Below are 22,865 nucleotides of genomic sequence, written 5' to 3'. Positions count from 1 at the left end.
TGATCCTTTGTGGATCTTTTTTCGTCTCCATTGATCTAAAGCTATAAATAATCTGCTACAATATTCTATTTTTGGTTTACATTCAATAGTTAATTGATATATTCGATTAAAAGAGGCTAAAAATAATAGATATGGTTTTCAATTGCCATTTCAATTTCTCATAGTTCTTTATAGCTGATCTATTTTTAAACTTTGTGATAATCTTTAGTTGCATTGTTTTGTGTAAATTAAAATTTGATGTCAACGATGGATAATTTTTTTGTACTATTATATTTTATACGGTACAGTCCAGACCGACAACTTACTGCTCAATTTTGAAATCAGAACAAACTTTGAAAGGAGTTCTCAATGTAATTCTCTCGTATAATCCAGGCGGTATCTATAACGATAATAACGATTTTTGGGTGTGAAGCATATAATCGCAGTTTTTTGCATAAATCGATCCAAAATATCACTACAAATGATAACTTCACACTACATAGAACATAAAAGTTTTGTATTTAAATTTTACATAAGACAAGGCTAGCTTCAAATCTTAAGAATAATTATTATTGAAAAAATACTAAAAATGCAAAAAACAGTTAAAAAAGGTTTTTTTTGTGAGCTTATTTTTTAGACTAAAAACTTCATATTCCGAGACGAGAACGAAAACTCTTTAATATGTTTAATCAACACACAAAATTCAATTTGTCAAGACAAAATTAATGGTGGTTAGTCGAAAACAGTACAATACATCCCTCAGAGTCAATGGGAATATAATTGAATGCGTCATGAGCTTTACTCACTAGGGATTGTGATAAAGAAGTAAAAGAGCGGATAGGTCGTGTCAAAACATTTGTTAAAATTAAGAATTTTGTTCTTCGTATACATTTACCTTTAAGTACCACAATATTTCAGTGTTTTTACTATTGTAAGTATTTTCGGGTATCACGTGTGGCCTATTGTGCTGTATGCAGTCGAAACTTGGTCACTTAAGTGATTATATGTAATATGATGAAGTTTTGAGGAGAGTTTCTCAAAATTGATACGTCAATTATTTTAATACAATTATACCCACATAGCACTAACGCTACGTAACTTTTATTGGACTCCTCAGAGATGCCATTCTACTTGCCAATCATTGTTGATACTCATCACATATTTATAGACTTCAAAGCAGCCTATGACTCTGTTGATAGAAGAGAAATGTTCTTAGCAATGAAAGAGTTAGGAATACCAAATTAGTTGCTAAATTTAACAAAACTAACTCTTGAAAAAATTAAATGAAGAGTACGAATTCAGGTGAACTGTCTGAACCTTTTAAAACAAATAACGGGCTGCGCCAGGGAGACCCTCTCTCCTGTATACTGTTCAATCAGGCTCTGGAAAAAGTAAAACGTAGGTAACAAATCACAACCATTGGTTCAATATATAATAAATCAGTGCAAATCCTTGCCTATGCTGATGATATCAATATTGCTGGGAATAATAATATTGTAGAACGGAAAACGCTGTACGAGAGGCGTATGTAGCATTAAAAGAATCATCTACACAAATGGATTTAATAATAAACACCAACAAAATGAAACATATGAAAATAAGCACGCAACCACAAATCCTAAAACCACTTGTTATAGCAAACGACGTCGTCGAAGTAGTGAACGAATTTGTATACCTGGGAGCGTTCCTCGACACTGAAAATAATACTACCGCAAATAAACCTCAGAATTTTCACATCCAACAGATGCTATTTGGGCTCAATCTCCTTAAATATACAAATTATATCGAGAAATACAAAAATAAAACTGTACAAAACAATAATACGCCAAGTTATAACATATGATTGAGAGACCTGGACAAAAAGTAATGATAACATGTTAAGATGTTTCGAAAGAAAATTACTAAGGCGAATCTATGGAACAGTGAATGACAAAGGAGTGTGGAGAAGACCAAACTTCGAACTTTCCCAGGAACAGAGAATATACCAGGAACCAGATATCGTAAAACATATTAAGATAAGACGTCTGAGGTGGATAGGGCATGTAATGAACAAGGTTCCTTGATAACATGGATGAAGACATGAGAAATATGGGAATACGTGATTGGCGGAGAAAGGCGATGGATAGGGACGACTAGAGAGAAATTCTTGAGGAGGCTAGGACCCACGCAGGGTTGTGAAGCCAGAATAATGATGAAAATATATCTAAATTTATCTACCAGTAATTTTTTAACCTAGAAACTATCAAATTATTTATGACAAACAAAAATAAAATTGTTCGTAAATAAAATTCTATATTTTTCTGCTACGTAAATAATTATATATTTGTGGGTTTGCCAAAGTTTTTAAGTTTGTTTTTGTACACGTGATGTTAAACAAAATTCTTAACAATCAATGTATTATGTAAGCAAACTGTGGGAAAAACTGAATCATAATACAAATAATTATAAATAAATATAATCGTACAAAACAATAACAACTGATTTTTTGTACCGTAAATCAATAAATAATTTGATAAACCAACTCAGCATAAATTACTAAGGAAACTTTACTGAAGAATACATTAAATCACCTTTTGTAGTCAACAAAAATGTTCAGCATTTTCTGAGCAATACACTATAAAAAACTTAAGTCATCCTGTATACATTTAATATTTTCTTTAGTGTCCGATACAGGCCAAAAGGCATCAGTTATGCGCTTAGTAACCTATACACTCACTGAGATACTACAATATCTCCAATCTCGTTGTAATAAGATCTGTTCTGTGGTTTCTCAACATATTTGTGGCTTTTTTGAGTTGCAACGAAATAAAAACTAGGCCGACAAAGTACACCGAGGGTACTACGAGGGTCATGCCAATAGTATAAGAGAAGGGGATTCGTAGTTCAGTATATCAAATCGTCTTTTGTCATCGCGCATAATTTCGTTAGACGTCTATATCAGTAGCTCGCGCCATAAATTGTGAAAAGTCTTGATAATCGATGAAGCTAACGAAGAGATCTTTCCTTTGATCATAATATTTGTTTACCAGCAGGTTCATGTATTCTCATGTATTCCTTAAGGAATGCACATGTAATGTATTATCTTTAGGAATGCATGTAATGTCTGGTTCATTAAACCGATTTGGCCTAATTCCTCATTCGTCATCCGACTTTTTTTCCCTATGTGTTTTTTAATATTGTTCTGAAGCTATTTTCTTGTGGCATGTTAAAGTAATTACTATTTAAATGGGAATAAGCCACAATTAAAGTTTAAAGTAAGTTTATTGACGTTTCAGTAAACTTACTTTAACCTTTAATTGTGGCTTATTCCCATTTAAATAATAATACAGGCTACAGCGCTACAGCCCTGGTTTCTAAAAAGTTGGTTATTTCCCTCCATTTTTTTTTTGGTCTCTTGCTTTCTCACGCCTATTTCTGACAAGTCTTGCTGTACTGCTTCAAACCCTTTCTTCTATGGACGTCCTCTTTTTTCCTCCGAAGATTTTTCTGAGCACCTTTCTTTTCTTCCTGCTGGTTCATAATCCACGTTTCACTGGCATACATCACTGTGGGTCTGATTACTGTCTCGTAGACTCGTAGTTTAGCTGTTCTTGACACACCTTTTGCTTTCAGTAATGAATTTAGTGATCCTATCGCTCTTCCCTTCATTAATCTTTTGTCTATCTCTTTTTCTTCTTTTCCCGTGTTTGTTATGGTTACTCGTAAGTATTCAAATTCTGTCACTTTTTCAAAACTATAGACAGTCACTGCTCCTTTCATTTCGACATATTTGCGATTATTTGTTATGCGTCCTCTCATTTCCATATATTGCGTTTTTATTTGGTTTATTATTAATCAGTATCTTTTCGCTTCTTCAAATTTCTGGAAGACTTTTTCTATAGATAGGACAAATAAGAGCACTATTCCATTGTTTCCTTCAAAGTTTCGCCACCTTTCTTAAAAATCTCAGCTAGGAAACCCCTTTCTCCTGCACTTTTGTTATTTTTTAGGTCTCTTATTATTTCTTTGACTTCATTCAGAGTTGGTTCCTCGCACGTCCTTTCTTGTTTCTCTTTTTGGTCTATCTTTGTTTCTGCAATATTGTGGATTATTCTTTGTAGTTTCTCTGGATTTCTTAACTTCTCGGTAGAAATTATTTACCTCTTTGTTTATATAGGCTTCTTTTATGTTTTTCAATTGCTTTTCTAGCTGTTCTTTTTTGACGTGACAACGTCTTAAATTAGGTTGTGGCTCGGAGTCACTCATGAAAAAGTGTAACGCCCACTCACGTCTGTTACGATGAGTCACCGAACGAGAGAGAGGCCCGCCGGACCGGCGAATGCCTTGCGTCTCTCTCCCACTCAAACATGATCGGTCCGCTGCGCGCGCAGCACTAGAGAATTAGGCGTGTTGAATCGGTGCGTGCTTGTGTCTCTGTCTTTCTCGAGCGTTCTTGGCGTTGGAAAACCGAGAAAGCGTCATAATACAAGTTCACACGTGTGGTTAAAGTATCGTCAGCTGTGTCTGTAGTGAAAATGTGGAGTGCTTAGATTCGTCATTTACAACAACTACAACAATAAAGGTAAATAATTGTACACTAATATTTCATTATCGTAAACTATGATTGATTGATTAATTGTTAGATTGGCACAAAAGTTGAGAAACTGAGTTTATAGGTTATGTCATACTATTGACAAATGTTGATAGTGTTAAGTAAATTATTAATGTCATTCAATTCCTTGTTCCTATTGTGCAATTTAATAATATTCATATCAATAAATATTCTACCGAGAAAAAGACGTTGTCACGTAAAATCTTCGCCCGTAAAACCGACTTTACAGGCAACCGATTTTTTCTTTTTTCTGCAAATTCTTTTCACTTCCTTTCTTCTTGCCGCACAGTTTTCGATCGTATTTTGGGTATTTTCTTTATATCTTTGTAGTTTTGTCTTCCAACATAGCGCATTAAACGTAAACCTTAACGTCCAATATTGATCAATGTTGAGGTTTGTTTAATAAGAAAAATCAATTTTGTTTCTAACTATAAGCATGTACTTAAATGGTTTTTATAAAATATTAAAATAGACAAATATACTATTATTTTCCAAATATACCAAAAACATGTTGATCACTTTTAATTATCATCTCAATTATATAAACAACCATCTAACAGCAACCTAACAGATCATTTTCCACCATCACCAGAGGCTAATTTCATCTTCTTCTAGTGTCTATCCGTTTCGGATGTTGGCAGTCGGTATTTTGCAAACTGCGGCTCTGGAAAGATTTGTAGTTGTTTGAAAAGTACGTACATTTTTCAGCCAGGAAATTCTTCGCCTTCCTGGTTCCCGTTTTCCTTATTCTTTTCCTTGTAGAATTAATTGCAGCAACCCAAATCTTTCGCTGTTCCTTATGATGTAACCGAGGTATTCGATTTTTGCTGTTTTTATTGTGGTTAACAACTCTTTTCCTTTTTGCATTCTTAATAAAACGGCCTGGTTTTTAACGTCCACCTACTTTAATGTCCACCAATCAATAGATATGAATTCACTTTCTCATATCTAAACCACTAATGGACAAGGACAAAAAGCTCATTGTGTGACACTTTTTACAGATAGTGATTTAGATATTTCTCGTCTCTGAAATAAAAAATTGACAAAGCCGAATCTACTACCTACGTACTAAAAAATGTGAGTAAATATTAGTATTATTCGAGACTCCCCTGTAGAGCTTTTGAAATTGACGTGGAAATGATCCTTTTGGTACTGACCGGATGCTTGAGGTTAGAGAAAAAGTGCAATTTATTACCCGTTTTTGGTTAGACGGTAGAAGAAATTTGATATTTATTTATAGAACAAGAACAATGCGTAAGTAAAAGTTTGAAATTTTTTATCGAAGAGAGAAAACGATAGTGAGTCAATCAGTATGGAATAAATTTGAAATCTACGTTTCAAATAGTCTTTGTCCTTGTCCCTTTATGCTTTTGTCGCCTATATTTGATCAATAGCTTAGTATTATTCATATTATTAATAAAAACTCCTACTTTGACTTCATTTGTCTTCTCCACATTTGCCTTATAATAGCCTTGGATTTTTTTTATTAATCTCTAGATTTAGGAACACTAAGTAATCACCAAAGTCTTTAAGTCTGCTTCATAGACGTCAACAAAGCTTCTTGACGTCAACATAATATTCTATATATTATATAGAAATATTCTGAAGATCTTACGAATTCATTTTGTTAAGAACGTAGACGAATTAAGAAAAAAAAAGTTTAAAGAACAATAAAAAAAAGAAGGAAGACGTGCATTGCATGAAAAAAAAATACTGCATATTGCGAGAGAGAGAGAGAGAGAGATATTGCGAGAGATGACCTTTAGATACTACCGTCTGGTGTCTGTCACATAGATAAAATGTTATAAGCTTAAGAGGAATACCTCTGATTCCAGAATAATTATTTAATTTGTGGGGCAAAATGTCGTGTGACATTTTGTAAGTCACAAACAGAAATGTCTATGCGATTGCTGCGTTCAAACCCCTCAATCACCTCGCTCACAACATTAAATACCGCGTTCGTAGCAGAACAAGCACTTCTGAATACGTATTGTGAGTTGCTATAGTAATTATTTGACTCACAATAGGAATAAAATTCACAAGGAAACAAAGTTCCTGTATTTGGCTGTATACCATATATTAAAAATTTTGAATAAAATCCTTTATAAAAAGGTATATAAAAAACCCAGTTGGGCTATGTTGCATTGACAAAACGTTTTCGGAATAAATATTCCATCATCAGTGTCAAGTTAATACATGGATGTAGCCACTAAATATGTGGGTAAAAACCCTTTAAAAATTATTAAATAAGATTTGATCTACATTATGTCTAATTTACATTTAAGATGTTAAAGTTACCGTTGGATAGGTAACAGGGCGACATATGACTCTACATTAGTTGCGAGTCCTGAGACGGTATGTCTACGAGGACTTTGTCAAAGCAACTGGTTTGGTACCTTGTCGAATTAGTTTATTTTGATAAAAGTTTGTAGAAGCTTCTAAGGATTGCTAATGATCCGTAATAGAGATGGTACTTAAAACAGAAGAAGACAAAGCCATGGAAATATCATTTTAAGACAGAGAAAACAAGTTAAAGTTTAATTTTCTGGTAATATTGAAAAGTCAGTCATCTTTATTATATCTCAATTTTTTTCTATATTGTATGTGATTGTGCGACAGTGAGACATCTTTTATTTGATGTAAAGTGTATTTTTCAGTTGACAAGCATATAATATTCTAATATTTGAATACTCATGGATGTAAAATGATTATTTATAGATATTTAGTGTTGAGAACAAGGATGCAATATATAAATTTTCTTTGCTGGCATTAGAAGATCGAATTAAGGTTACGTAAGTCACGATAAAGGATAAAGCGCATTCTGTTGGCTCTTTTAGTAAATTAGACAGACAATTTTTATGATTTTTATTTATAGAATGATAAATAATCTTAAAAATACCCTTAAGATTTTTGTAAGATTCATTTTTTTCCTCCACAAGTACTCCATATATATGTAAAGTATGCAAAGGAAGATAAAAACCATAGTTTTACTAATTGAGTTTGATTTGAAAAGAAATAATGCCATCTTGATTGTAGAGGAAATGAAATTGCAAATATAAATTCAAAGTGATACATAAACGGAAACGACGACATGCAAATTGTTCACCTCAATAGTTTTTGCTTTTATAAAAACATGTTTTTACACTATGATAATCTTAAACTTATTTAAACTATACTGTTAACTGGAATGTAATGGGAAGTCATTTAATAATGCAAAAAATGAATATTTCCTCATTCAACGGAATGTGGCCAACAAAAATATTAAAAAAAATATGTATAAATAGATTAGAATGAAAATACGATACGAGTATAAGATTGGTGACGAGCGTGAAGAACTGAGAGTAGGTGAAATTTTTATTTTAACCGAGTAACATATTGTATTTTTTCTTCGGCCGCAAAGTACAAAAAATATTAATGATCACTAACCCTTTAAGCTGCGAAAAGAAAGCTTTACATCTAGAAATTTCCCCAAGATACCAAGCCAATTATAAAAAAGCTAAAGATTTAGTTAAAAGTTAGAATACTACTCAAAAAGATGCCGAAAATAAAGCCCCCAGCTATAATAAACTGGGATGGCGTGGATTGTCAATTCTTTTTCAATATAAAATCAAGATATAGACAAAATATAGACAAAATGGATTAAGACCGAATACTAGAAAAGAAGCTGCTCACAAAAGAAATGACAAGATGTCAACAATGTTTCTGATTTGAACAGCTCTTTATCTATAAATACCTTGGTAATCTTCTATCTTGAAAATTGTTACCACGCATTTCCTAATCACTGCTTATCTCTAATAAAATGTGTTTTATTTCAGATGATGAAACATGTGCAGCTGTCTCCTTACAGGAGCAGAGCTGACACAGTGTCTCTCAGTTCAACGGTTTCGTATGGCAGTCTGAGTCCAGAACCACTAGGAAGCAGGTCATCCAGTTATTCGTCGTTAAATGAATCTGTACAGGTAAGTTTTGGTTCATTATTAGTATTTTTTGTCTCTGACATCAAAGCTGCTCTAGAGACTCTCTAGGTAAACAGTACTTTAAACAATTAACTAATAAAAGAATTGCTAGTAACGGGCAAACAGGACATCTTGAGGATTGTCTTTATTTGGTCGGTATTTTGAATAGTAGCACTCTTCTCTTACGTATTTAATGATCCGCGGTTGTGTTCATCCTCCGCAGTACTTCTTCATTGGTGACTTTGTTGTCCATGGTATCTTCATGATCATTCTGTATATTCATAGCTCAATAGCCTGAAGTTTTGATAGAGTTTCCGCCTTCAATGTCCACGTTTCTACTCCGTACCGAAGCACTGAGTACACGTAACATTTAAGGAGCCTTATTTTTGTTTCTAGGGTGAGGTCATGGCTCTTGAACACAGAGCTCATAGTCAAGAATGTACTTTTTGCCTTTGCGATGCGACATTTAATCTCTTGGGTATTGTCCCATGACTCATTGATTATAGTTCCCAATTAGTTGTACTGTAAGACACTTTCAATTCTCATTTGGTTCACATACAGATTTGCTCCAGTTATGTTTTCCTTGCTGATGATCATTAGCTTGGTTTTGCTGGTGTTTATATCCAGTCCATATGTTCTACTTGTTTCCGTTATTTGGTTCATTCAGTTTTGCAGTCCTTCTATGGTATTGGAAAACACTATTGTATTATCTGTATACCGCAGGTCATTGAGCTTGACTCCATTTATTGAGATGCCTTCATCAATATCTTTTAGAGCCTCTTCTCAAAAATGTGCTTCGAGTACAGATTGAATATCAGTGGTGAAATTATGCACCCCTGCCTCACTCCCCTTAAGATTTTGACCTGATCTGTATACTCTCCATCTATTCTGAGCACCGCTTTTTGATTCCAATACAGCTTAGCTATTATTTTTAAGCCTTTTCCGTCAATCCCTGTCCTCTTCAGCACTTCCATCATTTGTTCATGCCCGACTCTATCGAAAGCCTTCTTGTAGTCCGGTAAATCCGGTAAATTCTTTTGTGGATGACTTTTAAAAACAGCGTCAGCAGATAATCCATTAGGCTTATGGTCCTATAGTCTTCACAAACTTTTGCTCCTGGTTTTCTGGATAATGGTACGAACTCCGATTTGAGCCACTCTACTGGTATTTTTCCTGCCTTGTATATTTCATTATATATTTCAGTTATTATTTTTATTTGTTCTACATCTAATAGCTTCAGTAGTTCTGCAGGAATTTCATCAAGTCCCGGTGCCTTTCCATCCTTCATTTGTCTGACGGCTGCCGTTATTTCTTCTGGTAGGATTTCGGAACCTGAATTTTCTTCAATGGTGGGCTCTTGTATATTATTCTAATGTCATGGAACAGTATTCTTCCCATACTTTCTTTTTATTTTCTTTGGTTATGGCAAGGCTACCTTCATCATCTGTTATTTTTCCGCTGTTACGTTTTCGGATCTAACTAGAAATTATTGAATAATAATGAGGATTTTATTTTAATTAATTTATAATTAAAGCAATCTATTGTATAATCCATCGCAAGGTGTTAAGACGTTCAAAAAAGTGCTCAAATAAATATGTTATGTTGTAAACGTATTGTACATTTGCATTTGAAAATTTTGTTTGTGTTATTGCCTTAATGTATCACAGATAACACCGAAGAATATTGTTTATCAATTTGTAGCGTAATGTCAATAACTAGGACACTCTTTGTCGGCTGATAGTGTGCTTGTAAGTCCATTTCTTCTAATTGTTACAATTAATTTTTCTGCGATAAGCGGCATACTATAAAATTTGATATCAAACGGCGTTTTTAACAAAATCTATCCTTTTTGTCCCATTTCTTAAAAGATACTATATTTTTAATCGTGGGTAATACAAAAAGTATCTACGATCGTACAATTATTGTTGATTCTCGGATTTCATAAATGACTGGAATGACATAAAAAAAAGTAGTTGCTCAAGACTCTATATAATTTATACACATCCGCATAACTTTTAAGTAGCGACTTCTGGTCAAACAGTAGCGGAGAATGAAAAGAATTTATAATAAAACAGAACCGATTTAGTCTAGTGGCAAAGGGGGGTTCGTGGCCGATTGAGGTCCATTACTAATGTAATTTGACCCGCTGAATCGGAATCTTTAACATAATAATCCGAATTTTTGGGAAGGAATTTTTTATTAACAATTTAATTATTTTTGATAAAATGAAAGGCAGATATCGAGCACAGTTTTATTAATTAAATCTTGCCCAAGTAGGTACTTTCGCTTCCTAGAGCATCTTCAGAGGCATTTCGTCAATTTTGGGCTATCCAATAATCGCAGAATGTCATAAACATAAAATTGTACATAACACTACACTTAACAAGGACAAACAGTTTAAAATTATTTAATAAAATAGTCGAAGCTACATTCTGGTCGGCAACAGGAGAGAGAATACCGACCAGTGCTTTTGCTCAACTTAAAAAGATTTTAAAGCAGCTCATTTTTAAGCTATAAATTTTATCAAATTTTTCACTAAGTTCTATGAGTTTAAAATATACAATTTAGGTGTAGAAAACAATCGAATTTGTTTATAACGGTTTTTAGGTGGTATGAGATCAAAATATTTATTATCATGTTAATGAGGACTATAGTACAATAGAAAACGAACATTTTAAGCTTTACTAAATTCATTTTGATGCAGTTTTGGCTAAAATACAGTAATTTGGGATTGATCACGGTGATACGCTTAACTCGCACCTAACTCGTCGCTCGAGCAAAACTGTACTCGCACTTTGTAATATTAATATCTTTACAAAAAAAATAACTTCTACGTGTCTCATACATCTCAAATTCTTCATTATTGTTTCTAGAATGATAATTTAGTATTTCATTTATTTCTAATTTAATAATAAAACTATACATCATCGTTTTCTTCATCATCATCATCATCATTTGCATTGTAAATGTTTTTGCATGTTTTTTTGTGTACTTTAAACTTAAATAACTTCATCAAAAAGTGATAAAATTTATTTTTTAACAATTATTTTTAAAGCTTATAATCATAGCTTTAAAACGAGATACTTTTAATCTTTTTACGTTGAGCAAAAGAAAACTTATAAGCCAAAATGTAATATTGTGATTTTTTAATAATAAATTTGCAATATCGCGGCTTTTAATGGACCGATTTTAATTTTTCAAAGTTTGGTTTGTTTTTTTTTAAGAAACAAAAAATGATTTAAAAGAAGTGTATATCTTTATTAGTTAAAAGCATTTAAACAATTAAATTGTTAATAACCAATTCATGCCCAAAAATTCGAGTTATTATGTTGAAAATAACACTTCATAGAGTGATATGGAACAACACTCTAACCCCAAACAAAAAAAAAATGGATCTTACAGAGCATAGACTTTATGAGATGTCTATAAATCACCAGAGAGTGTTGGACCTGTACCCGCCGGGAAGAAGAAGGAGAGGAGGACCTGCTATAAGATGGAAAACGTAGAAAAATCTACTGAAGAAATAAAATATAACCTGGCAACCTTTCTCGTGCCGGTCAATTCTGGTGTCAGATTCAGTCAATTTCATATGATTACGCTTTCCTTGCCTAAGACTAGCTACAATGTCCGAAGTGAATTTGGCAGGTTAATTATTTTCCGATATTTTAATGTTAAACAGAATTTTTAACCAAAAATAAAAACACAATAACTTGTATTAGAGCAGTCCAGATTGTCGAAGAAAATAACAAACAAGTTCTCCACTTAACACGAATTTTATTGTGAACCAACTCGTTTTATATTCACCGATAAATATAAACATTTCTGGATTCCTAGATCAACATTCCGTGCAACAGGTGCCTAGACAAAAACAATAAAGTATTTTTTGATGCAATAAAAACACGAACTTGTTCATCTAAATATAATTACTCTTTGTTGATAAACAAAATATCTAGTTCTACCTATTCCTATTAGTTGATTTTAACCGTAAATAAAAACAGAATAACTTTTATTACACGCGATGGAAAGAGCAATGCTAGGTATATCACTTAAGGACAAGAAAACAAACACATGGATATGACAGAAAACCAAAGTCACTGATGTGGTGCAAAAATCATTAAAGTTGAAATGGGAATACGCTGGACATGTAGCTAGGAGCGATCTAAACAAATGGCACAGATCAATTTTAACCTGGAGACCATACCAACACAAAAGACCCAGAGGCAGACCTCCTATGAGATGGACAGATGATCTGAAAAGGACTGCCGGGAAAAATTGGCTACAAGTAGCGTACAATAAAAAACAATGGAAAGGAAGACTTGAAGAGGCTTATGTTCAGATGTGGACGTGAATGGCTAGACGAAGAAGAAGAAGAAGAACTTTTATTACAGCTACAGCAGTCCAGAATGTCGAAAAAAATAACAAACATCGATAAATATGAGCATTTTTTATCTCTTTCCTTGTCTAATAATACAACACTCAACTCATTCTCAAATGTTGTATAAAATATAATGTTGGTGACACGGACAGCAAGATAAAAAATATATTGATGCCATTCACTGCCCAGATCATCTCCATTAATAAGTAATATAATATATAGTGTGCTTTTTATGTGGCGTTCATCTCATTAATTAAACTGTTTTTAAGTAAAGTATCTACGATTACAAATAAAGGAAAAACCGAGTCTCGTATGACTCAGAACCAATTCGTTCTTGTTACGCCATTGATTTCGATGTTACCGACAAACCTGAGAACGTCAAGGTCTTTGCCCTTCCGTAAAGCATGATGTGACTTCTTTTAATGTTTGTTAAATCTCTGGTAAATGGTGATAACGTATCAGTCGATACGGATAGAAAACAAATGTCAACAATACAGATCTAATCATTTTAGCGTTGGGAAGTAGGTATATATTTGACAGAAAGATAAGTTCTTCAGGGAATGTTTGAAATGTATTTTTATTTGAAGTGTAGGATACATTTCCATTCAATATTTTTTTTTAATTTCATTACTTTTACTTTTTCTTGTTCTTCCATTGATAGATCTATCCTTATTGAGCGTTTTTTTTTCTAACATTGATTACTATTGTTTCTCCATGAATCTAAACTGGTTGTGTAAATTCCATCTAATGAGTGTTCTATTATCGGTTAATTTTTCCACGATCCAGTCTACAATGATTAGGAACAGGGAAAGTGCGCATTCTAGCTAAACGCAGTCCTGTACAGATATTTCTTCGGTCATTTCTTCCACATGTTCTATTTCTATTTTATCTCTCCTGTATGTCTTTGCAGTCTTAGAGTACTGTGCTCCATTCTGGAATGCTTCAAGATTTTTGTTAACATTTGAAAACGTTTAAATGCTCCTTTTTAATCAATTCTGCCGGGATACGCAAGCTTTAACATTCTTTAAGCTCTTCACTGCTTTTTTCAAAGTTTCCACGTTACAAATTTCTCTGCTTTATAATTTTTTTACAGAATTTATAAATCTCCAAGCCTTTGTCCTTTTCCTGCCATCTCCTTATTATCGTATCGATTCCTGTTTCGTTCGTCAATGTTCTGTGAATTCTTTTGTATATTCTACTCTTTATTAATACCCCGTACAAAATGGTTTCGTTCTACTTTTAAAACCACAGAAAATCTACAAAAAATCTTTACATCCATGAGAATTCTTATAAAGAAATAGGAAGCTGAGAAATAATGAATCATCATACACTCTTATTATATACTTAGGCGTTGAAAGCCCAACAAACACGATTAATAAGGACGCAAAAAACGCTTAAATACAATTTTAATTCTCTCAACGAGCTCAACAGTTACTCATATAAACAATAACGATGTGAAAAGGTGAAAAAAATTACGAAAAATCGTCACAATCGTGAGAAATCGTGGTATAACTTCCCGTGGAATTAGGTTGCCTTGGAAAGGTCGAATAAATAAAAATGTGTGCATATACTCGGTTAACTTGTTATATGTTAAACAAAAATATAATTTTTTTTATTAACCTAAATTGCAGAAAAAAAAACAACGTAAAAATAGTTTTATTGATAAAGCTCTGTCTGTTATTTTTGATTTCCTTCGCTATTTTCTCATATTCGTCGTTAAATTAATCTTAAACTTTTGTCCTCTAGTCTAGCCCATTGTACACTGCAGGTTGCCTCTCTCTTTAACACACTCTTGTTTTTTTTGTTGTCTGCATTTTCTTTGTAATCCATTCATGATCAATCTATCCTTTTTAATTTTTTGGATAGTCCTTTTACATATCGTTCCATGTTCCTTTTTGTATTTAAGGAGAAAATTAATTCTAAAAATTTTGATACTTTTTGTGATATTTGAATATTTAATATAACTTTTTAACCAAACGGTTTAGTACACATTAATAACTAAAAAAAAATTTTAAAAATGATTGAAGGTTCTAGTTTTTTGGTATAAAAATAGGGATACAAAAATAACATACAACTTCGATACATCAAAGATGTGTTATTGATTTTTTTCAATGTCACATGCAACTGTGCATTTATATATTTTTTGCGACACTGCAAGAAAGGTAGTCCAAGTAATACAAAAAACAGGCTATCATCACCTTTTATTGATAACTTGGATACATATAAATAAAATTAACTTATTCATAGAATTTATATTTCAAATATAAATTTCTTAATAGCTTGAAATAAAAAAAATAATTCTCTTATTACTAGTATGACTACAAGTTATTCTAACATAATCGACCCTAGTTTATACAAAATTGCCATATAGTAGTTTTTGTCTACCTCGGCCATCCATTGGTACATAGATTGAATCGCTTCTATCTTGTTTTTTGTAACAGGTTTTTGTTTTTGGAGATGCTGGGATGTGCTAACTTAGTTTCGGTCTCCTTAGATCTTGTGGTTTTATTGTTTTTTAAGTTAGCAGTGAAAGGTGTGGCTGTGCTATATATGAGATTTTTAATTAAGTTCATAAGGGCATCTTGAAAACATTAAATATGTTACCTTAGAGAAAGGTACACGGGAATAGACATAAGATGTTGCACTGGAAATTTTTAAAATCATTTTCTTGCATTTGTATAATGTGATAGATTTTTTTCTGTTTACTTTAGTAGTCGAATCAAGGAAATTGGAGAGTAATATTTGGCTTCGAAAGTACGCGGTCAATGCAACTGTGTGCATTATCGATTTCATGTACACATTAATGACCAAGGGTAGAAAATTTCATTGTAATATTTTTTAAATTTGGATATTCTTGTATAAAATACCCTAGGCGCAAGAAATCACTGAATTCCTATTCTGCGGAACACAGCTATCTGACCAAAGGATTAGTTCTGTGATATTGGGATTATCAGCTAACACCCTTTCTGATATTTAGTAAAGCGCACTAGCGATGTCACCAGCAGATCTTTCCATCATTTTCTCAGTCAAAAGAGCACAATACACATCCTTGGAAACAAAAAAGTAAGGAGTCAGATTGTAAATGTTAGATTTGTAAAAGAAATTGCTTACTTCTGCTTTTGGTAAGCTTAGCACATTTTGGAGATCGAAAGACAACACTGGAGTGAGTTCTACTCTGTCACGATTTCTTTCTTCTCGAGCATACGATACTCTTCACACAAATCGCACCTATCCTTCTTGGGAATGTGAAAATATAGGTTAAAATTATTGCAAAAATTCATACATTTTTTTTACATTCAATGATGAATCCAGATACCCCCTAGCTGTATAAGCTGTGCAGTAATGAGAAGGAACACAAGGGAAATAATTAATGTGGTCAATTACTAATGACTTGCTCTCATCTGATGCAAATTTTTTCTTATGCTTGCCTTGATTTCTCTTGTTTGGAGTGTTAGTTGTAGGATTTTTTTTCTCTTGTTCTGTATATATAGGTTTCTGGTTTATTGATAATGTACCGCAATAGAATAACTGACAAACCTGGACACTTTTCCCTTTGACATCAAAAAAATATTTAAATGTAAATTTTCTTTGCGATGTGCCTTCTTCTTTTCCTTTCCGGCGTCGTTCTGGTAGAAATTTCTTCGTTGTATTGACAATAAAAAGTTTTTTTTTCAGTAGCAGACAACTTATAAAACTCCTCGAAAATTTCTTGGCGTTCTTTATTTGTTATTATTTGACTACATTTAAAAAGGCACTTATGTAGACAGTCTTTCATTTCCTTGACAGACTTTGCTGGAACGGTTTTATTTCTTATCGATACATATTCCAGTTCTTGATCAAAGAGTTTCTTTCTCTTGTTGCACTTCCAATTTTCTGCGGTTCTGTGTCGCCTACGACTTCTATTTTCTTTTAAAATAGAAAAATATTTTTTTTCACTACTTACGTCAATATACTTACGATAATATAATTGTAATACAAAATTCTCGATGTTTGTAACAACTATATTTTCTGTTACCAAAAATGTGGTAAATTCCTTTTTTTTCCTGTATCGGAGGATTGGAAACACCTGCTTGCCCATCTGATTTTGTCTGAACGCTGCTGCTCAACTTAATTTTTGAAATACTATTTGATTCCTCCGCAGTTACTTCCTCCTTTGTGTTGTATTGTTGCAAGGCGTTATCATCTTCCACATTATAAAATAACAACAAAAAGCATAGTTTATGTCTGTTATCAATGATAATAATAATTATTGATGATAATGTTTGATCAACATAACCTCAATTGATAATTATTATCCATATATCAATATTGAGCGATATGGTGTTTATTGTTCCCTTTAAATCCGTTGTAACTCTTGTATCTTTTATTAAAAAAACTATATAGGTCACTTATATATTATCATATGGCAACACTCCTGTAATAAGAGTTACCTACATTCTTTTAGCTTTCTGCCTGATTCTCCACCTTTTAAAAAACGTTCAGAATCCAAGATTGAACTACTTAACAAAATTAGAAACGTTTTATGTCCACCAATTTATGTATAACTAAATTTTTTACGTCCATTGTTACATTATCACCTGTTTACCATATATGTACATTGCTAAATCGCTCATTTTTAATAAACTTGCCATTGTCTGCAAAACGCCTCGTGCCAATCAACCGAATTAGCAATCACTACCAACAACATGCAGCTGCTTACGCGGAACATATTTAGTTGATTTTATTTATTGTAATGAAGTGCAGGCAATGCTGGTGGTTCTTTTTCACGTCTAGTTCCTTAAATCACTACAAAGCGCCCGAAGGTGTGAGTAATACCCGCATTATTAAAATATGGCCTTCATTTTAATGAATATCTGGTATAAGTGTGCTATCACCTGCTGGAAATAGCTTTTTGTTATTAATTATTGTTCTATAAACAGCAGACTCATAAGATACATTAATGATGATGTCTACTAACTGAACTCATACGCACATTTGTCAGTTTAAAGGAGCATAAAGAAAACAGAAACAAATTATAGCAATTTAATATGTGGATATCACATGTACACACGACCAAACTTATATGGAATCATCTGATATTTTGTATTATTTTAAGCGAATTTAAAAAAAAAAAACCAACCTACAAAGTCAAAAAATATTTATTTTCAAGCATTTTAATCACGAATGCATAAAAATTAAAGAAACCTATAAATTCTTAATAATAAAATTGAAATGATGTGTTTTAAAGTCAATAGCGTACAAAATTTCAATGTACAAGGAATTATGTTTAAATTGTTCTTATTTATTGATGTTTTTTTAGTAGTTGGTGTCACTAATCCTAGGCTTATGCCCAAATTCGCGTGGGCATGCTTTTAAACAAATTGTCAATATTTTATTGTGGTAGGTTGTTTCCTTTCTTCAAGAGCAGCTTGTATTAGCTGTACGGTGTTTTGTGAATTATGCCGGCGAGATCTAATTCTTTTTTAAACATATATAGTGATATCTTCTGCTTCAAGGAAGTCTGTAGTGACTCTGCCGGTATGTGGAGGTTCATTATCATGCATGAAAATTAAATTTTTCCCACACTTTTTTAAAGTCCCAACTATAATAGGTTCTAGAATCAAATCAACATTCCTGCGAGCTATTAAAGTTAGTTGAATGGAAATTAAAAGAGTTTTTTTACCGACCATATTACTTCCCCAGAACTTCCTCTTTTATGTCTGGGAACAGATCCGGCTGTTTCCGTTCTTGTTTGGCTTTATTGTCCTCTAAATTCATGAATTCATCGGTCATATGATTTTACACAAATCCTGCTTTCGTTTGAAAATAGCATGTGTTGCCAATTTCCAATGTTCCAGTTTTGGTATTGAAGACACCAATTTAGGCGATCAATCTTGTGATGCCTGGTTAACTCGGGAACCCGTAACTGTCTACTGCTGTATAGTATTTGGGCACGAAGTCTTCTTCTTATTGATTTAACTGAAACACTTACACCTGTACCTTCCAAAAGCTGCTCTTGGAGTTGCGGGTGAGAAATTGTTGGGTCTCTTCCAGCTACTTGGGCAATAAAACGATCGCAGCAAGCCGTTATTACTTAAAGTAATGAAAATATGTTAGGATGTTTCGAAAGAAAAGTACTAAGGCGAAGCTATGGAGTAGTGAATGACAATGGAGTGTGACGAAGACGATAGAACTTCGAGCTTTACAGAACATACCAGGTACCAGCTATCGTAAAACCTATTAAGATTAAACAAAGTTCCTTGATAACATCGACAAAGACATGAGAAATATGGGAATACGTGCTTGGCGGAGAAAGGCGATGGATAGGGATGACTGGAGAGAAATTTGTTGAGGAGGCTAGGACCTATGCAGGGTTGTAAAGCCGGAATAATGATGATGATGATGGAAATGTGGATCAAAAGACTAACGAGTGAACGAGAAGGACGAGATGTTAAGGGCATTGAGATTGATATGTTCCAAAATTTATGGAGAAACTTATATATGGAAGCCGACGTCGCACAGGGATAAAGACAAAGGGAATGATGATGTATTTGGATTGTTAAAAATTACTTAAAAACTAATACCAATGATTTATCTGGATTCTATGTTCCATTTAATTTTAAACGATGCTGTTATTAATATTACAAAAGATCTGAGTAGGATTTTTGACTAGCTAAATTTCTCCAAATTGTATTAGAACATCCTTTCATATTCCAGCTCATCAGTTCTATTTTTGCCCTGAATAAACCTTGTTTCTCATCTTTTAACATCGATCATTTGTTTTTTGTAGTCTCGTCCGATATTTTGGTTTCTTTGCGCTTCTTAATTATTTGTCCAGAACAATCAAATTACCTTGATGCCCTTACCAACCAGAATAAATTTGTCTGTTTTACGATTTACTTAGTTTTGCATAGATATTACTCGTGACCACCACATTATGTATTCCACTGTTCTATTAGATTCAAGAATACACACTTCTACAACCTCCCGGGTTAATAATACCAACCACAAATCTTCACGACATTGATAAACCTTACCACGATCTTAAAGTGTTCATCAATATTGCCGGACTGTCACATACGAATCATAAAATATATCTTTATAAAAACTATAAATGTATCGTTCCCACTTTGTATTCTATCGACCGTTTGAAGTTACGATGCGAAATCAGAATTAGCATATCCCTATTGTTTTCAAAAAATGGCATTTGAATGTAAAATTATGAAAGTAAAGGTCGTTTCCCAGGATTAAATTAAAGATTGAAGGAAGAAAAATATTATATAATATAGGGAGATTTGTGGTACCTTTTCCTTTCTGCTTTTCCCTTGTATCAAATTATGGAAGGCTCTGAAATGACTATAATAAATAAGAGATGTCAATAATTTAGTTGTCACAATCACCACCTGGACCCATTTTTTACTACACAATTATTTAGCTTTACAATATTTCTGTACCTTAATAGAAAAAGGGCCAATGTCCATTTTTACTATTTGGAGAAAATGGGGTTAACAGTTGTTTATTCAAATATCTAATCAGTTTATCAAATATTTTGGTGTTTTTTTAAATATGTATTAATATAATGCCAGGTTTTATTACAATGAATACTATTTTATTATTTTTCTTTATACCTAGAAAAACATGGACATTGGCCTTGTGCAGATTTTGCCCGATAGGGACATGGGCCTGCAACAGAGCAGTAAAATACATATGATTTAGAAGGAAATTCTTTATTTTTTAAAATTCAAAATACAAAAGAAATTAAATTAAACCCTATCTTCTAAACTCAACTTTCTAATCTAAACCCTATCGTCGTTGATGTAGGAACTGAAATAGTGTCAGCATCGATGTCATTTGATTTTTGAAGATTTTGATAAAATGGCCTATTGTATTCACTAATGTAAGGTAGTAAATCCAACAGATTTCTTACTTTAATGTCGGCTGGAGGTAAAGGTTATGAATTAATTGGTTCTGGTTGCTCAATTTGTCTTTTTCTTAGCTGTCTCTGTGGCGGCATGAATTTTTTCGGCCTCCATATGGGTGTGACCAGGTTCCATAAATTTATGATGTACTTCTTTCAAACGTTATCCTATTTTTTTCATCTCACACATCACAAACAGTATCATTGTGGACACAAAAATGTTTCTGTTTTGGCCAGAACAAGAATCACTGTAGAAATGAAGTATTTCTACTTCTATTGGGAGCGACATTATTTTCTTATACATGAAGCTATTTCTTGCCCTCCACAACCAGCCACTGTCTTGTTCCATAGGAAACAAATTCCCGCATTGCTTGATGTGGTTATCCCAAACACTGTTAAGTTGTAGGTCCATAGATGCCTTTTATAAAACGAAACACCGTTCCGGAGGTATGGGGTTGGTAGACATTTTTCTAAATCAAAAGAAGCAACCAAAAATGATTGGTGTATTTTGCTCAAGTAAAGCTTTCTCTGTTCCTCTTCTTCATCCTTAGTTAGTTGCTTATTTTCCATACTTCTTAGACTTACATTAAACTGGTCACACTTAGCACAAGTGCCATTTGCCGGACCGTGAAGAGAAAGATTAAATTCTTCATTGAATATTGTTCTATACATTGACTCCTTTTCATGGTTTATATTATTATTTCTGCAATATTCACAATAAAGTCGATTAATTTGTGCCATTGAAAGATCAGGACTTAGGTATTTTTTGGAAGTACGATCCCGGGAACAGTGGCTATTATAAGCCGGAAAACTATTAATATGCTTCCTAATCACATCTTTTCTATCTTCCTGGATTTTATAATGTCTGGAATGCTTTCCTCTACCATCCATTGGGCAGATATTAGATTGACTAGTTCTTTTCTTCTCGACAATTGTCCTTACTTTTTTTTTAAGTTAACTCAAACGTTTGAATATATATCGCTTGGCATATTTCAATAGACTCGTTTTCATCAGTAGTTAAAAAATAATTTCTAATAAATTTCCTCCGGCTAATGCCGTCAAACTTTTCACTTTCCTTTTTAATTTTTGTGCTTCCTTTTGTCGTTTCTTTGACAGTCTTTGCTATATACTGATCTTATCCATCTTTTGATAAATTATAAAACCTTCAAACTATCGGCGTCCTTGTTCTCCAGTGAATTTTTGATAACATGTTTTCGGACAATGGACGTTTCATATTCTTTTCCTTTTTAATAACTCCTTTTTTATATACATACTCTTTCCCGTTCTCTTTCAGTTCTCTTCTTTTATTTTCCTTTATGATTTATTATTCCTCATTCGTTTTCTTGTCCTATCTTTTATTATTTTTCTGATAAATGTGTGCAATTGGCCTATTTTAGTAGTTAAACTCATTATAGTACATTTTGAACATTGGCTTTTTCTACCAAGGTACAGATTTATGTTTTCATATTTATAACTGCTATTTTATTTCTCCAAATTAATTCATTTGTCGTACGATGTTTAAAAAATTCAACAAAGCATAAAAACTATAAAGTAAAGACGGCAAGGTGCATCTTCAGAAAAGGTTGTCTATTCTCGTGTAAGCTGATGCTACTACCTATGAGAGATAATACAAATAATAGATCGCAACAAAAGAATTCTAAACTTATCCTTATTAGATCAGTGGTGGTGCGAAGTTCTTTTCAACTTTGTTCTAGATGATATAAATACTACAACATATGTAGGAACAGTTGATACTGCAGTGAAAAAGGACTGTAGGACACAACGATCAAGAATCCACGAGATGCCTTCATAAAAGGGACTTTCTGCGCTGTCTTTTTTTAATTTTATATTTATTTATATGTTCAGTTTTATTGTTATGAATTTATTGTTCAGTTTTCATTGGAATCTCTGGCACACAGCACACCAGTCGCCTCGCTCCATTTTATTCTTCTGCTCTAACATTACTGTATCCAGTATTATTCTGCGTGTGGCACAATAACAAAGAAAATACAAAATACACAACTTAACATAAAATATATGGAAATCAAATGTTGATTTCAGACTGCC

General features: G+C 32.8%; 1 protein-coding gene across 1 annotated transcript in view; it reads left to right on the top strand.

Moving 5' to 3' along the window:
* Positions 1–22,865, top strand: part of rau (RA domain-containing protein rau) — a 106,231-nt gene that overhangs the window by 28,394 nt on the left and 54,972 nt on the right. The window contains exon 2 of the mRNA XM_072533952.1: positions 8,386–8,529. Coding sequence (XP_072390053.1) covers positions 8,386–8,529 — 144 coding nt within the window. The remainder of the gene's footprint in view (positions 1–8,385; positions 8,530–22,865) is intronic.

This window comes from Diabrotica undecimpunctata, chromosome 6 (assembly GCF_040954645.1).
Source record: "Diabrotica undecimpunctata isolate CICGRU chromosome 6, icDiaUnde3, whole genome shotgun sequence".
Taxonomy (NCBI): Eukaryota; Metazoa; Arthropoda; class Insecta; order Coleoptera; family Chrysomelidae; genus Diabrotica; species Diabrotica undecimpunctata.
The sequence above is the reverse complement of the archived record's forward strand: the minus strand, read 5'-3'. Positions and strand labels throughout refer to the sequence as shown.